Source organism: Salmo salar, chromosome 04, assembly GCF_965601325.2.
Source record: "Salmo salar chromosome 04, fSalSal1, whole genome shotgun sequence".
NCBI classification, from domain to species: Eukaryota; Metazoa; Chordata; class Actinopteri; order Salmoniformes; family Salmonidae; genus Salmo; species Salmo salar.
In genome coordinates this window covers 25,912,098-25,929,667 of record NC_138294.1, presented here as the reverse complement: position 1 = coordinate 25,929,667, position 17,570 = coordinate 25,912,098, and the positions used below count along the sequence as shown (strand labels likewise).

Genomic DNA, 17,570 nt, shown 5'->3' with positions numbered 1-17,570 from the left:
AAAGGTTTGCTGTACTTCACTAAAAACCCGTAGATTTCTACATTACTCCTTTTTGTTTACAAGGCCCTACTTACACGGCAGTTTTATCTAACTTTGTTGTTGAAGTATAGACACCTGAGTTTCCTAAACCATTCACATGATTGGTTAACTCTTGAGGTTCCTAGGGTCTCCTCAGAGCGAGGTAAATCTGCTTTTAGTTTTAATGCACTGTATTGCTGGAACAAAATTCAAAACACATTTCATCTGATGTTCTGGTGCCATTCGGGCAATTTAAAGTATTGATTGGGGACTTTGTGGAGGAATGTAACTGTTTTTCAGGGTAATTTGTGATGTTTTATTTGTGCTATATATATAAAATAATTATTGTGTGTACAATATGTGTGGTTATATTGTATTATACAGTGCACAATATTATTTCCCTGTTAAAATTAAGTTTCAATAAAATAACGCTCCAGCTACTCTGTTTATTATCTATCCTGATGCCTAGTCACCTTACCCCACGCACACGTATTAAGACCAAAACGTTTTTTTATTTATTTTAATGAACTTTTACGATAGACAATTGTTACTTTGTGGCTGTGGTAACTAGTGGAAACCCTGTGAAAGGCGGAAATACGCAAAACAACGTCTAGTCTGCCGGAAACTCACACGAAGAAGTAAACGGAAGTGAACAGTTATGAAAAAACAATTTCCACCTTATCGTTTTTATTGTTGTTATTTAGACGTGTATTAACACACATGGACTCAAAATATGACTCATTTAACTGCATCGCATTACACCCCATGTTGTGTTTAATTCACGTTGGAGACGGGACTTGGTTGATAGCTGTTATCTAGCTAGCTAGCTAGCTGCTAACGTTAGCAAAAAATGGCTAACTGTATGGTTTTTCACACTCAAATAGCCTCCATCATGGAGGTGCTAGCGAATGCCGCCGTAGCAGAGATCTGTAAACTCGTAGACGACGACTATGCAGTGTTTCGTTTGGAAATAAATCAAAGCCAGAAAGAAAACAGGGCTCTGCGGAGGAAACTACTAGAACTGAAGGTTGCACGGGAGCGCGCAGAGAGGACAATGCGAGAGCGGGTCCTCGCCAGTCGTCCAAGTAGTATCAAGATCCTCGACCGATACAGAGGAATGGCAAGAGGTACATTTTGCAGAAAGCAGAGGCTGTGCGACCTGTCGCCGTTCATTTATAGATCAGTGCCTGTCGCCTCGTTCCCCTCTGTATATGTGTTCAGATGTTACCCAGAATTGTCCGTTTTTGGGTCGTATACAATAAATCCCCTGATTACTTAGCTATCTTGTGCAGAGACATTATCATATTATAACCAGATTCTTGATTTACTGCATTTTCCATTATTTACTAAATGAAAACTATAAGATGCATGGAAAATAATCAATAAATAGTATATCAATAAGTTATGAGAAGTGTTACCTTAAATCCATACCAATTGTAGACAGGGTCAAACATGTATAATATAGCATTGACAGTAGCTAACCTAACCACCTCTTTTCTCCAAATCACACTCTCAGGTGAAGGACATCTCACTGGAGGCCACAGAAGCTTTGTGAAGCCAGCGGAACAATATACATGGAGAGATGAACAACCAATCACTGTTGATGAGGGGAGTGGAACCACATCCCAGAATTGTATGGTGATTGAGGTTAGTGTAATAGTGTTACACAGAAATTACAGTTAGCAAATGTGGCCTGTTTATTTCAGAAAATCTCCCCTCAGCTATTCACTTGCTTACATGTAACATCGTCATTTATCCTCAGTTAAATAAAGGTAAAACATTATTTTTTTTAAATCTGCCATAAGGAAGCTTGTGAGATGATATTGTTATCTTCTTGTGTCAGTCTGCAGATGCAGAGGCTGCAGGTCCTGGGGTCAAGCAGGAGAGGTCTGAAGGAGAGGAGGACCCACGGAACATCAGAGAAATTCAGTCTGGAGCGCCCTCTGCAGCCACGGAGGACCCCACCAACCAAGCGCAGCCCAGGACCCGACGCAGCATCACGGAGGTCAGTGGAACACAGAACGCCGTCCTCAAGTCAGAGACAGACACCAAGACTTTAACTGTAACACACAGGCTCCTACACCCAGGATCTGACCATAGATCAGATCCAGAGAGACCGGGGCTGGGTAAACTGGGCAGTCCTCCTGCTCCTGGTTCAGAGTATTTACCAGTATTTCACCAGAGCCAGAGGACGGTTAATTCCCGTGGGGATGGTGATGGTGACGCGTTAGACACTGCCAGTGATGATCCGTCTTGTTCTTACAATACAGAGATGGACCCTGGCAACATGCCCTTGGGTTTAGAGACACAGACTGATCTGTCTAGAGGGGACTGGAATCGGCGCAGTAGTAATGCATACTCTGAAGGGTGCCTAGATAAGAAAGAGGAGGTTATATTAGCAGATGAGGTGACTGTAAAAGTGGAGGGCGACGTTCCTCCCACATGGAATGCAGATAGTCTCCTTGGAGACGGACACTCACAGGGCAGAGATTTCTTAGATTACAGGGAAAGCTTGGAGACAAATCTAAATGTCGCCACCCACTCCCCTTTACACGTGTTCAAGGATCGCTACCCAGTGTCCACGTTGATGGCACCTTCCGATTCACACGGCTGTGTCCTTTTCGATCAGGTATTGAACTCAAACGACAGGGCTAGAGTCCAGGCTCAGGGAGGGGGAGCCACATCAGGCAATAGTAAAGAGAAACGGTTCCTCTGCATGTTCTGTAACAAAGGCTTCAGCAGCTCCCAGAAGGTGGAGAGGCACCAGAGGATCCACACAGGAGAGAAACCATTCAGCTGTACCCAGTGTGAGAAGAGGTTCTCTCGCCAGGACACCCTGAAGAGGCACCAGAGGATCCACACAGGGGAGAAACCATACAGCTGTTCACAGTGTCACATGCGCTTCGCACAGGCTGGTCAACTGAAGATGCACTTGAAGGTCCACACTGGAGAAAGGCCGTTTGCCTGTACACACTGCGGGAAGAGGTTCTCAGAGAGGAGCTACCTCAGGATACACCAGCAGAAAAAACATTCCACTCTATAGCATAGAAACATACCTATTCCACTCGATAGCTTCTGACGTTTATATCAAAGCCTGCATAAATAAAAAAATATTTAAAGAATTGTCAGCAGAAAAGATCCACAGATGCATTTGGAATAATGAGAGTCACAGATTTCAGTGTTGAATATTCCTGGTTAGAATATTGCATCCAGACATTGTGTGATATATAAGTCTGAAAAGTATTTTACATAGTGTTTGTACTGTAATGTTTACAAATGCCTATTTCATTACTTCCATTCAACAATAAACATTTTTCCCAAGACACTTTTGTAATGAGAAAGTGAATATAGTTTTGGTTTAGACATATGGTGTATTTAACTCATGTTTATGTTTAATAAACACAAAATGGGACTTTTTATTCTGACTTTCATTGAGACTCCCTTTAATATACATTGAGTGTACAAAACATTAAGAACACCTGCTCTTTTATGACATAGACTGACCAGGTGAAAGCTATGATCCGTTATTGATGTCACTTGTTAAATCCACTTCAATCAGTGTAGATGAAGGGCTGGAGACAGGTTAAAGAAGGACTTTTAAGCCTTGAGACAATTCATAACACGTGACAAAGGAGATTATGAAAATGCATATAAAACTTTGGCCTACATTTAGGTGTACACGTCCATGTAATATAGCCTATGCAATATGATTATTTGACAATAGCAGTGCATTTGTGTGTGCGGGAGGCGACTCATGTGAGATTCGAACCCTTTGCCACGATCTGCGAAAATTACATGGACTAAGCACTTTACACAGAGAGCAATTTGACAAGTCAATGAAATGCACGTGACAGCCTTATTGCTAAGGACGCTTCCATGAACACATCCAACTATGTCTACGACTTTAATTGGCTGCAGAAGTTGTGCCGGGATTTAATCGTTGCCACCTGGTGAGGTTAGCAAAGGGCTAATGTGTGCCATGTTATCTGATGGGACCAGCTACAATTTAGCTTTCTGTCACATGCAAGTAAAACAAACATTTTAATTGGCTGATGTGCATTTTCTACGTGAGAACCTGTTTAACTTTAAATGCTTGCTTATGTTTGCAAGTGTGGCCCCTCCATGTGGAGTGTGTTTATTATCTTGTGTGTGTATGTACCTGAGGGAGTGTATGTCTGTGTAATCTGTATCACCTCTCTCTTCCAGGAGGAGGAGGGTCCAGAGGTGTTGCTGGTGAAAGAGGAGGGGTGTGAGGAGGGTCTGGGGAACCCTGAGGGGAACATGGTCATGGAGGACAACCAGACTACACCTCCTCCTGAACCCACTGAGCAGCACAGGACCACTCACAGTCTCACTGAGGTACGCCCACTGTAAACTACTGTCTATATGGTATTAGGTTAGGGACGGTTCCACAAAGCCTTTCAGAGTAGGAGTGCTGATCTAGGATCAGTTTAGCCTTTTAGATCGTAATGAATAAGGCTATGTAGATGGGTGGGGACCTGATTCTCGGTCAGCACTTCTACTTTGAGACTCTTTGTGGATACGGGGCCAGGTCTTTCTTGATTGATTGTGGGACCATGCCTTTGAATTATCAAACCATTAAAGAGTGTCAAGTAATCAAATCAACTAACACGTTTGCATAGTATTAATAGCAGTCCCTCATTGCCCAATCAGAAGATGCTCCATAGCAGGGTGCTCATATCAGATTTCTTGATCCAACATCCTCTCACTCTGTATCTCTTACAGTCAGTAGACATGGAGGATGGGAAGCCTGATCTGCTGATAGTCAAAGAGGAGACAATAGAAGATGGACCAGAGAGCATTGATCTGCTGAGTGAACTAAAGATGGGGGATCAAGGTAAGGGAGAAATACACTGAGTGTACCAAACATTAAGAACACCTTCCTAATATTGAGTTATAACCTCCCCTCCCCACTCAGAACAGCCTCAATTCGTCAGGGCATGGACTCTACAAGGTATAATAAGCGTTCCACAGGGATGCTGGCCCACGTTGACTCCAATGCTTCCCACAGTTGTGTCAAGTTGGCTGGATGTCCTTTGGGTGGTGGACCATTCTTGATGCACACGGGAAACTGTTGAGCGTGAAATACCTAGCAGCATTGCAGTTCTTGACACAAACCGGTGTGCCTGGCTAAGTGCCATCAGCCGGTGGCAAATAACTGTTGGTCTCACGGTAATTGACCGTTAATTAACAAACACATTTAGCATCTCCTGGCTACCACACATAGCCCACTGATGTTGACCTTTGGAACATCTACATTTTAAAAAGTCTAATAAATCAATTTAATATAGCCTACACCATCACAATAAATCCATTATTTATTTTAGACAGCTCTAAAGCATGATATGAAGAAAATGTAGTCTATTTCAGAAGAACAGAATAGCATACTCTGAATTGTCCTTATGTTAGGTCCTGATCTGGCTATGCCAAATGGCTGTGGGCTACACTAGTTCATTTAGCAGACAAGATTTTCTTAGAATTCCGTGGCATTATTTTATAGTATGAAGAATACAATTGAACAAAGCAGAATAAAGGATATTTTCTCCAAATTATTTGAGGGAGTGCGCACATGCGGCTATTCTGGGTTGAGTGGTTAACAAAGAAATAGGTACTCCTATATGCTTAATTTAGGGTTATTAATGTCCCTTTAGTTGTTCTACAAATGTTGGGCTATATGTTTTGATTTTTAATACATTGTACTGCTGCATGAGGACACTAATGATGATTTGAAAAAAGTTGCTTGAAAGGCATGTGCTCTGCTTAGTTTTTTTGCGCACGCTGTACACGCGCTACATTAGTCACGCATTCACAATTTGACAAGCATTTGATAATGCCTAGAATTTCACGGCGGTATCCCCTTTGTGTGGCCGTAATGCACCCTAAAACAATCCATGCCTTTTGCAGCCAGTGGCAGTTGTGCCCTTCTCCTGGAGTGCTGCGCGCTCTGTCACGTGATCAGGTCTTTCTCACAGGCTACAAGTGAAGACACACATCGGGGGACGCAACTACGTGCATCCTTATCCATTTCCGAGGTGCATATTGAAGATATTGAAAGAACTGTCCACATTTACCCTCCGATCCAACAGGTCCCAGATGTGCTCAATGGGATTGAGATCCGGGCTCTTCGCTGGCCATGGCAGAACACTGACATTCCTGTCTTGCAGGAAATCACGTACAGAACAAGCAGTATGGCTGGTGGCATTGTAATGCTGGAGGGTCATGTCAAGATGAGCCTGCAGGAAGGGTACCACATGAGGGAGGAGGATGTCTTCCCTGTAACGCACAGCGTTGAGATTGCCTGCAATGACAACAAGCTCAGTCCGACAATGCTGTGACACACCGCCCCAGACCATGACCTTTTTTGCTGAGTTTATAATTCACAAGTGATAGGCTAATATTGTCACCCATCAGACTATTCTTGATTTAATCTTGTCTCTAAATAATGTGTGAAATTTGTTTTGATTTAGAATCGGCCATTATCATGCACCTGTATCGAAACGGGCAGCGGGAACAAATACATGTCATCTATGCACTTAAATAGCGAATACAGGACATTGTTCCCCGTGCTTCATTTTCATCTCAACTAGGTAGGCTATACTCCTGTTGTAAAGAGAAGCAATGTGCTTAATATTAGGGAAGTTGCGAAATAAATATAGTAGGCCAAGCCTATAGAAAGCAATTGCATAGCCTATTGAAATGTTGCGCAACATGAGCTCATGGGCTCTCATGAAGTGTTTGATTTGATTTTTGATTACATTTGCAATGTAAGAGTGATTAGAGGGACAATAGAATGCTGAGTACCAGGCAGTTAGCAAGTTTGGTAGGCCGCTAATGACCAGCAGCAGCATCAGAGCTTGGAGAAGCCTTATTACCATGACTAAACAGTCACATGGAATTTGACTGCCTTCATGACTCGTGACCGCCGATGTGGCGGTAATACGGTCCCCGCAACAGCCCTATGCCTGGCACCTACTACCAAACCCCGTTCAAAGGCACTTAAATCTTTTCTCTTGCCCATTCACCATCTGAAATGGCACACATACATAAACAAGCCATGTCTCAATTGTCTCAAGGCTTAAAAATCATTCTTTAACCTGTCTCCTCCCTTTCAGTCTATGTCATCTCTATGTCATCGAAAGAGCATGTTTTGTATACTCAGTGTACATATAGCCTACATACAGTAATAGATCTTCAATGGGAATAGTGATGCAACTGGCTATTTTTTCTTCATTCAAAAAATTTAATCAATACAACTTATGTTTACATACAAAAACAAAAATTATAATGTATAAACTTGACCTGGTAAGTGACAAAAAAAATCTAAATAAGTCTATATTCTAACCTTTTCTTGCAGGTGGTTGGCTGGAGGCTAACAGGGGAGACTGGGCGGCCATCTTGGATTCCCAGAACCAGACGGGTGCAACCAAGGGCCCAGGGGACATCACTGAGAAGGCCAGGACCAGAGGTGACATAGTGGAGGTCAGTGGATGGGACAGCGTCCTCAACTCTGGGCTGGGGAACAACACTGTTAACCACAACCAGAAACAGACAGTCGAGCACAAAACAACCAAACTTAGTCTCCATAACAACAGACTGGCTGAGACCAGGGCGAGGCGTAGATTTGGTCCGCAGGGACGGGGAGGTGTCTGTATACGGGGGGAGAGAACAACAGACACAGACTCGGCTAGTGATGCTCCGTCCTGCTCCTATAGTTGTGATTCAGAGACACTGATGGCCCCTCTGGTTAACCACCTAACAGTTGCTGCCTTCAGCCTGCCTTCTATAGGATCTATCAACTGGAACATGGACCTTGCGACAACACAGGCACTCCCTGGCCTTCGTCCTCCTCACACTCACCTTATGTTAAACCAGACTTCAGACAATGCCAGAGCCTCAACACTAAATGGCTATTTAAGCCCGATGACAAATGACAGTAGTAGTAGTAACACTATCTGTAAATCCGGTGGAAAAGAGAAGCGCTTCCCGTGTTCTTTCTGTGGGAAAGCCTTCAGTTTCCCCAAACAGGTGGAGATCCACCAGAGGATGCACACGGGGGAGAAACCCTACAGCTGTACCCATTGTCACATGCGCTTTGCCCAGGCTGGTCACCTAAAGAGACACCAGAGGGTCCACACAGGGGAGAAACCCTACAGCTGCCCCCAGTGTGAGAAGAGGTTCTCCCACCAGCACCAGCTGAAGATGCACCTGAAGGTCCACACGGGAGAGAGGCCGTTTGCCTGTACGCACTGTGGGAAGAGGTTCTCAGAGAGGAGCTACCTCAGGATACACCAGCAGAAAATGCACACGGCCCATGTATAGTGTGTAGTGTTAACATGTAATGTAGTACTAGTTAGTTTGTAATTCATTCCCTTGGTTTTGGATGTAGTAGGGAACTGAATGAAGTGAACCGAGGAAAGAATGAGTATGATAAGGCAGAGTAGAGTATATGGTGATGGTTGGTGTGAAGGTGTCTGTAAGAATTCTTCACTGGTGTAAAGTTGTGAAAATATGTGTAATGTAATGTTGAACCTTTTCCAAAGTATTCTCAAATGAATTTATCAAAGCGAGTGTACCAGATTTACAGAAAATGTAAAGTGTTACCGTAGTGAGAAAAGTTATTATACTTGTCACGTATCGTTTTGTGCAATAAAAGTACTGTACTTCAAAGTTATGTTAGTGTATGACCATTTTGTTGAAATGAAATACAATATTGACTGTGCTGACTGACTTGGTTATTTTTGTATTATTTTAGGGACTGAGTTGCCTTTCTCAGTCTAACCAAAACATTATACTTCATTTTTTAATCAACACATATGGACATTGGCTCCATATTGTTAGGTACTTGAAATCAGTGTTAGAGATTGGCTAGACTTTATTTATTATTTTACCAAACCTCCACCTTCCCACATTTGGAGGAACTAAACGATTTATTATAAACTGAGCAAAAAAAGAAACGTCTTCTCACTGTCAACTGCGTTTATTTTCAACAAACTTAACATGTAAATATTTATATGAACATAAGATTCAACAACTGAGACATAAACTGAACAAGTTCCACAGACATGTGACTAACAGAAATTGAATAATGTGTCCCTGAACAAAGGGGGGTGTCAAAATCAAAAGTAACAGTCAGTATCTGGTGTGGCCACCAGTACTGCAATGCATTTCCTCCTCATGGACTGCACCAGATTTGCCAGTTCTTTATGAGATGTTACCCCACTCTTCCACCAAGCCATCTGCAAGTTCCCGGACATTTCTGGGGGGAATGGCCCTAGCCCTCACCCACCGATCCAACAGGTCCCAGACGTGCTCAATGGGATTGAGATCCGGGCTCTTCGCTGGCCATGGCAGAACACTGACATTCCTGTCTTACAGGAAATCACGCACAGAATGAGCAGAATGGCTGGTGGCATTGTCATGCTGGAGGGTCATGTCAGGATGAGCCTGTGACACACTGCCCCAGACCATGACGGACCCTCCACCTCCAAATCGATCCCGCTCCAGAGTACAGGCCTCGGTGTTACGCTCATTCCTTTGACAATAAACGTGAATCGGACCATCACCCCTGGTGAGACAAGACCGCGAATCGTCAGTGAAGAGCACTTTTTGCCAGTCCTGTCTGGTCCAGTGACGGTGGGTTTGTGCCCATAGGTTACGTTGTTGCCGGTGATGTTTGGTGAGGACCTGCCTTACAACAGGACTACAAGCCTTCAGTCCAGCCTCTCTCAGCCTATTGCGAACAGTCTGAGCACTGATGGAGGGATTGTGAGTTCCTGGTGTAACTCAGGCAGTTGTTGTTGCCATCCTGTACCTGTCCCGCAGGTGTGATGTTAGGATGTACCGATCGTTACACATGGTCTGCCACTGCGAGGACGATCAGCTGTCCGTCCTGTCTCCCTGTAGCGCTGTCTTAGGTGTCACACAGTACGGACATTGCGATTTATTGCCCTGGCCACATCTGCTGTCCTCATGCCTCCTTTCAGCATGCCTAAGGCACGTTCACGCAGATGAGCAGGGACCCTGGGCATCTTTCTTTTGGTGTTTTTCAGAGTCAGTAGAAAGGCCTCTTTAGTGTCCTAAGTTTTCATAACTTTGACCATATTTGCCTACCGTCTGTAAGCTGTTAGTGTCTTAACGACCGTTCCACAGGTGCATGTACATTCATTGTTTATGGTTCATTGAACAAGCATGGGAAACAGTGTTTAAACCGTTTACAATGAAGATCTGTGAAGTTATTTTGATTTTTACAAATTATCTTTGAAAGACAGGATCCTGAAAAAGGGATGTTTCTTTTTTTGATGAGTTTACAAATATAAGGAGCCATCCTTATTCTTTTGGCGGGTTTTCTTTCCTTGTATTTTTTTCAATCGTAGGCATGTAATACCATTGACAGATGTTACACAACTTATAGCATTGATCATTTCTTTTTGAAGGACTGTAGTACATTGGTTTCAACCAGAGTTGTTTCCAAATCGGCAGTGTCTGTAGAATCGTTTCTGCATCTTTTCGCTCCTTGGGGAGCTTGTTCTATTGACTGTGGTTAATGTTTTATCATAGAAAGAGAAATGGGTGTGCTCAGTTCAAATGTTCGTAGTGACAAAAGTTCTGCGGGTGCCGCTGATGAAAGCTGCCGGCGAAAAGCGTCCATTTGTTCTGGCCTCCGTTGCTAAACATGATATTTTATAATATCATGTCATGTTTCTTTGTGTACAGCAAATTGTTTCTTATATAAACCTTTATATTCTCTTCTGTACAATTTGTGTTTACAGTCTGCAGTCCATGAAGACCTGCTGATATCAGGTGTTGCTGGCGGAAGAGACTGGACCTCTGAGGCGGCTGGTCACAAACCTTGGCCTCGAATCAGGACAGTGGATCAAGAGCCGTCAATCTTCCTTCCCAAGTCGGAACCAGGACCCAACCGTGAGGGACAGAGACTCCACCACCACCACCACTACACAGAACACAACCAGTGGACAGGGGGACTGAACAACCTCAGTCCTGGTGGTCATCAGAGAGACAGAGGCTCCAATCAGGGATCTAGTCTGCAGCCCAGACCCTTCTCTTCACATTCTCAGTGCAGGGATGGAGCAGGGCCTGGGGCTGATAGAGATAGACCGTCCTGTTCCTATGATACAAACAACACAGTATCCATGATGAACAGAGCAGGTCACCCTGAGCTTCAGCCTTCTAAGAGGGTGGTGGGCGACCCTCCTGATGGTAGCCTTTCAGGAAGTCTGTCTTCTTCAGGGTCTCGTCTAATGCCTGGTGACTGGGTTCATAGAAAGCCTGGACCTGGGTCTAGCCTTCCTCAGTTACCTTATGGTTACCCCACCAACACAGACAGGGTCAGGATGGGCGTTCCCCACGAGATGTACCTTGCTTATAACACAGCACACAATCCCAACAACACCCAAACAATGACTAGAGGTCAAGGAGGGAGCTCAAAGACTAACCACCTGAGGGCGGTGGCTCCTGCTTCTACCTCCTCTGGTGTCATCGGGTCACAACGTGGGAGGCTGAGCATTTGGACGGACGCTGACAAGCCATACGCCTGCCCCACGTGTGGGAAGCGCTTTACTGAGGCGAACTATGTGAAGAAGCACCAGACAGTTCACACCAAGGAGAGGCCCTTCAAGTGCAAACTATGTCACAAGAGCTTCTCCTTCCTGACTAACCTTACCAGACATAGGAGTGTCCACAAAGGGGAGAAATCATAGCAGTGTGGCTTGAGTTTTACGCAGGGGATATCTGGGAACCATTCTTTAGCTCCCAAACACTACAGGGCCAAAAGTATGTGGACACATGCTCGTCGAACATCTCATTCCAAAATCATGGGCATTTATATGGTCTCCCCTTTGCTGCTATAACATCCTGCACTCTTCTAGTAAGGCTTTCCACTAGATGTTGGAACATTGCTGCGGGGACTTGCTTCCATTCAGCTACAAGAGCATTAGTGAGGTCGGCCACTGTTGTTAAGCGATTAGATCTGGCTCGCAGTCGGCGTTCCAATTCATCCCAAAGGTGTTCGATGGGGTTGAGGTCAGGGTTCTGTGCAGGCCAGTCAAGTTCTTCCACACCGATCTCAACAAACCATTTGTGTATGGACCTCACTTTGTGCACGGGGGCATTGTCATGCTGAGACAGGAAAGGGCCTTCCCCAAACTGTTGCCACAAACTTGGACACACAGAATCTTCTAGAATGTTGTTGTATGATGTAGCGTTAACATTTCCCTTCACTGGAACTAAGGGCCTAGCCCAAACCATGAAAAACAGCTCCAAACCATTATTCATCCTCCACCAAACTTTACAGTTGGCACTATGCATTCGGGCAGGTAGCGTTCTCGTGGCATCCACCAAACCCAGATTCATCCATTGGACTGCCAGATGGTGAAGTCGTTCTTCCAGATGGTGAAGCGTGATTCATCACTCCAGAGAATGCGTTTCCACTGCTCCAGAGTCCAATGCCGGCGAGCTTTACACCACTCCAACCGACGCTTGGCATTGCGCATGATGATCTTAGGCTTGTGTGCGGCTGCTTGGCTATGGAAACCCATTTCATATGAAGGTCCCGACGAACAGTTCTTGTGCTGACGTTGCTTTCAGAGGCATTTTGGAACTGGGTAGTGAGTGTTGCAACCGAGGACAAACAATCTTTACATGCTACGTTCTTCAGCACTCGGCGGTCCGGTTCTGTGAGCTTGTGTGGCCTACCACTTCACGGCTGAGCCGTTGTTGCTCTTAGACGTTTCCACTTCAGAATAACAGCTCTTACAGTTGACCGGGGCAGCTCTAGCAGGGCAGAACTTTGACAAACTAACTTGTTGGAAAGGTGGCATCCTATGACAGTGCCACGTTGAAAGTCACTAAGCTCTTCAGTAAGGCCATTCCACTGCCAGTGTTTGTCTGTGGAGATTGCATGTCGGTGTGCTCAATGTTATACACCTGTCAGCAATGGGTGTGGCTGAAAAAGCCAAATCCACTCATTTGAAGGGTGTCCACATACCTATGTATATATGTGTATGTTTCAAGAGCTTCGCCTTCCTGAGTATCCTTATCAGACAGTGGGAAGGTCCACAATGGGGAGAAATCATAGCAGTGTGGTTTGAGATGTATTGGTATTTTATTAGGGTCCCCATTAACTGTTGCAAATGCATCAGGTTCTCTTCCTGGGGTCCACACAAAACATGATACAATAAGAACATTAATAGTCAAGAACAGCTCAAGGACAGAACTACATACATTTAAAATGTCACACAGATTACAAATGAGTACATACACACAAAAACTCTAGGTCAAATAAGGGAGAGGTGCTGTGCCGTGAGATGTTCATTAATCTGTTTTTTTTTAAACAGGTTTGCTGTAAACTTGAGCAATTTGAGATGGAAGAGAGTTCCATGTAATCATGGCTCTATATAATACTGTACATTTCTTGAATTTGTTCTGGATTTGGGGACTGTGAAAAGTCCCCTAGTGGTATGTCTGGTAGGCTAAGTGTGTGTGTCAGAGCTGTGTGTAAGTTGACAATGCAAAGAATTTGGAATTTAACACATTGACTGCATCACCTTTTTTCATAAGAAACAGTCTCTGCTCTACTTTTAGCCAAGAGAGACTGGTATGTATAGTATTGATATTAGCCCTCTGATTACAGTGAAGAGCAAGACGTTCCACTCTGTTCTGGGCCAGCTTCAGTTTTTCTATGTCCTTTGCAGCACCTGACTGGGCAATAATCAAGATAAGATAAAACTAGAGCCTTTATATGCGGAGTGTGGTGTCAAAAAAGCCAATCATCTCTTTAAACAGACCTCTCCCCATCTTTACAACCACTCAATGAATATGTTTTGACCATGCCAGTTTACAATCTTTTCCTGGTTAAATATATTTTTTTAATAAATCCAAGGTCACACCATGTAATTTAGTCTCCTCAACTTGCTCAACGGCCACATTATTCATGATCAGATTCAGATGAGGTATAGAACTTAAATGATTTGAGGGAATGATTTTTACAAAATATAATGCTCTTAGTTTTAGAGATGTTCAGGACTAGTCTATTACTGGCCACCTATTCTAAAACGGACTTCAACTCTTTGTTTAGGGTTGCAGTGATTTCACTAGCTGTGGTTGCTGACACATATAGGGTTGAATCATCAGGGTACAGTCAGTATACAGTGCATTCGTAAAGTATTCAGAACCCTTCATTTTCTTACGTTACAGCCTTATTCTAAAATTGATTAAATCGTTTTTTTTCCCCCTCATCAATTTACTCACAATACCCAATAATGACTAAGCAAAAACAGGTTTTTTCGAAAAAATGAAAAGATCACATTTACATAAGTATTCAGACCCTTTACTCAGTACTTTGTTGAAGCACCTTTAGAAGCGATTACAGCCTTGAGTATTCTTGGGCATGATGCTACAAGCTTGGCACACCTATATTTGGAGAGTTTCTCCCATTCTTCTCTACAGATCCTCTCAAGCTCTGTCAGGTTGGATGGGGAGTGTCACTGGACAGCTCTCCAGGTCTCTCCAGAGATGTTTGATCGGGTTCAAGTCCGGTCTGGCTGGGCCACTCAAGGACATTCAGAGACTTGTCCCGAAGCCACTCCTGCTTTTTCTTGGCTGTACTTAGGGTCGTTGTCCTGTTGGAAGGGGAACCTTCGCCTCAGTCTGAGGTCCGGAGTGCTCTGGAGCAGGTTTTCATCAAGGAACTCTCGGTACTTTGCTCCGTCATCTTTCCCTCGATCATGACTAGTCTCCCAGTCCCTGCCTCTGGAAAAACATCTCCACAGCATGATGCTGCCAGCACCATGCTTCACTGTATCGAAGGTGCCAGGTTTCCTCCAGATGTGACGCTTGGCATTCAGGCCAAATAGTTCAATCTTGGTTTCATCAGACCAGAGAATCTTCTTTCTTACGGTTTGAGAGTACTTTAGGTGCATTTTGGCAAACTCCAAGCGGGCTGTCATGTGCCATTTACTGAGGAGTGGCTTCCGTCTGACCACTCTACCATAAAGGCCTGATTGGTGGAGTGCTGCAGAGATGGTTATCTTTCTGGAAGGTTCTCTCATCTCCACAGAGGAACCCTGGAGCTATGACAGAGTGACTATCGGGTTCTTGGTCACGTCCCTGACCAAGGCCTTTCTCCCCCGATTTCTCAGTTTGGCCCAGGCAGCCAGCTCTAGGAAGAGTCTTGGTGGTTCCAAATTTCTTCAATTTAAGAATGATGGAGGCCACTGTGTTCTTGGGGACCTTCAATGACCTTCATTTTTTGGAACCCTTCCCCAGATTGTTCCTCAACACAATCCTGTCTCGGAGCTCTACGGACTATTCCTTCGACCTCGTGACTTGGTTCTTGCGCTGACATGCACTGTCAACTGTGGGACCTTATATAGACAGGTGTGCGTTTTTTGTGTGTTTTTTTTTCAGGGGGTGGATCAGCTTTAATATTGCAGATAGATTTTTGCTTACATCAATGTAATTGTCTGCAAAATTTCCAATCCCCCATATATTTTTTTGTAACACACTTTTTTTTACTATACCTTTATTATGCCCCGCAAACCCTACCACCCCTCCCCCAATTGGAGTAAACTAAGAAACAATAACACTTAGGCTTCTACCTTCAGTTTATACATATTATATACATGATCTATTTTACAATAGTTATGTTTTGTTTGTTTTTAGTCCTTCCTCTATTTCCGATGTCCATCCAGTTTGTAACTGTGCTATTTCACAACATTTCTGAACCTATTTTACAGACCCGTATGTTTTACAGTGGTTATCTTGTTGTTATTAGTCCCACCCTTCAGCTCCATTCAACCCCACCCATCTATCTCTTAACACCATCCATTTTGGATTTCTATTTGCCATATATTTTTCAACTGTGCTGTGATGCTTCACAAAAGTACTGAACCTTTTTATTTTCATAGCTTCTACAGATTGTAAATTAAAGATAAAAAAATTCTAAAATAATGATTATATTATTGATCAATTGACTATGACTTTTCAAATCACCCAGTATTGCTATCTGCAGCATTAGTTCTAGGTAAATGTTGCAATTCTTCAGCCATTCCTGGACCTGTGACCAAAAACAAGCTCCATATGGACAGTACCAAAATAAATGATCTAATGTCTCTTCCTCCTCGCAGCAAAATCTGCAGAGCTGGGAAGATTGTATCCCTCACACACACACACACACACACACACACACACACACACAATCACACACACACACACACACACACATACATACATATATATATTCTATTGGTTGCAAGAATTTTGTATAATAATTGAAATTGAAAAAATTGAAGTTTTGAATCTGGCGTCATTTTGCGTGTCAATTCATAAACCATGTGCCATGGAATCGGCACATTGAAAATCTCTTCCCAACTATTTTGCGATTTACATGGCACAGTTGTCAATTTTTTGGTCTTTGAATGAAATTGGTATATATTTTTATTTATCACAATTTTTTTAACCATTTTTGGTCTTTAATGCAGGGCCCAACAGACAAGTTCCTTACTTTTTCCCCCTTCCACTTGCCTCTTCCATTTTTGTGCTAATGTGACAATTAGTTGGTTGTAATTTTGGGTAGAGCAGACATTTCCATATGTCTGTGTTAACTGCATGTGTGACATAACTCCACCAGTCCTATTTATGATATAATTTACAAAAATTATACCTTTTTTCACGATTTTTTTGATAAATGTTTTTTTTTATTATCAATTAGTATATTTGAGTTTTACCACAATATTTGTTGTATTATTTTTTTCTGTCTTTTTAGGTGGATTAAACTGAAATTGCAAACAACTTTCTAAGGCTTGTTTAAAAAATAACGATATTTTGGAGATAACTGAATAACTGAAAGTGATCAGTTGTAATCTGAATAAAGGGAAAAAGACTATTCTTGAACATGGGGTGAGACATTCTTACTAATTTACTAGAGAACCATTTTGGATTTAAGTATAACTTTTGTATGACTGATGCCTTTAGTGAGAGGTCTAATGCTTTAATATCTAATCATTTCTGCCCTCCGAATTCATATTCGTTATATAAATAGGCCCTTTTAATTTTGTCTGGCTTGCCATTCCAAATAAAATGGAATATTTTTTGTTCATATAATTTAAAAAGCAGGTCACTAGGTGTAGGCAAAATCATAAGAAAATAGGTAAACTGTGATATGACTAAAGAGTTAATCAGTGTGATTTTTCCACAAATACAGGTATTTTCCTTTCCATGGTAGCAAGATTTTGTCTATTTTTGCTAATGTTCTATAAAAATGTATTGGAGTGAGATAATTTCTTTCTTTTGGGATATGTATACCGAGTATGTCCACATCCCCGTCAGACCATTTTATTGGTAAACTACACGGTAATGTAAAAGTAAAAAATGTTTGTGATCCAATATGTAATATCATAATTTGGTTTTAATCCAGAGAGGTTAGCAAAAGTATCTAGGTCATCTATGAGGCTGTGGAGGGATTCTAATTGGGGTTTTAAAAGAAAACATGAATCATCAGCGTACAATGACACCTT

General features: G+C 42.9%; 1 protein-coding gene across 2 annotated transcripts; it reads left to right on the top strand.

The window, feature by feature from the left end:
* The first annotated feature begins 613 nt into the window (after window positions 1-613).
* Window positions 614-16,947, top strand: LOC106602493 (uncharacterized). Of its 2 annotated transcripts, XM_045717534.2 has the most exons (7): window positions 614-1,145; window positions 1,535-1,665; window positions 1,862-2,023; window positions 4,225-4,377; window positions 4,765-4,876; window positions 7,394-7,518; window positions 10,809-16,947. In XM_045717534.2, exons 1-7 carry the CDS (start codon window positions 869-871, stop codon window positions 11,754-11,756), a joined length of 1,908 nt encoding a protein of 635 aa, XP_045573490.1. In that variant the 5' UTR covers window positions 614-868; the 3' UTR covers window positions 11,757-16,947. The 2 variants fall into 2 exon arrangements, with proteins under 2 accessions (XP_045573490.1, XP_014050636.1); XM_014195161.3 differs by lacking the exon at window positions 10,809-16,947 and having other exon boundaries at window positions 615-1,145; window positions 7,394-8,710.
* The last annotated feature ends 623 nt before the right edge of the window (window positions 16,948-17,570 follow it).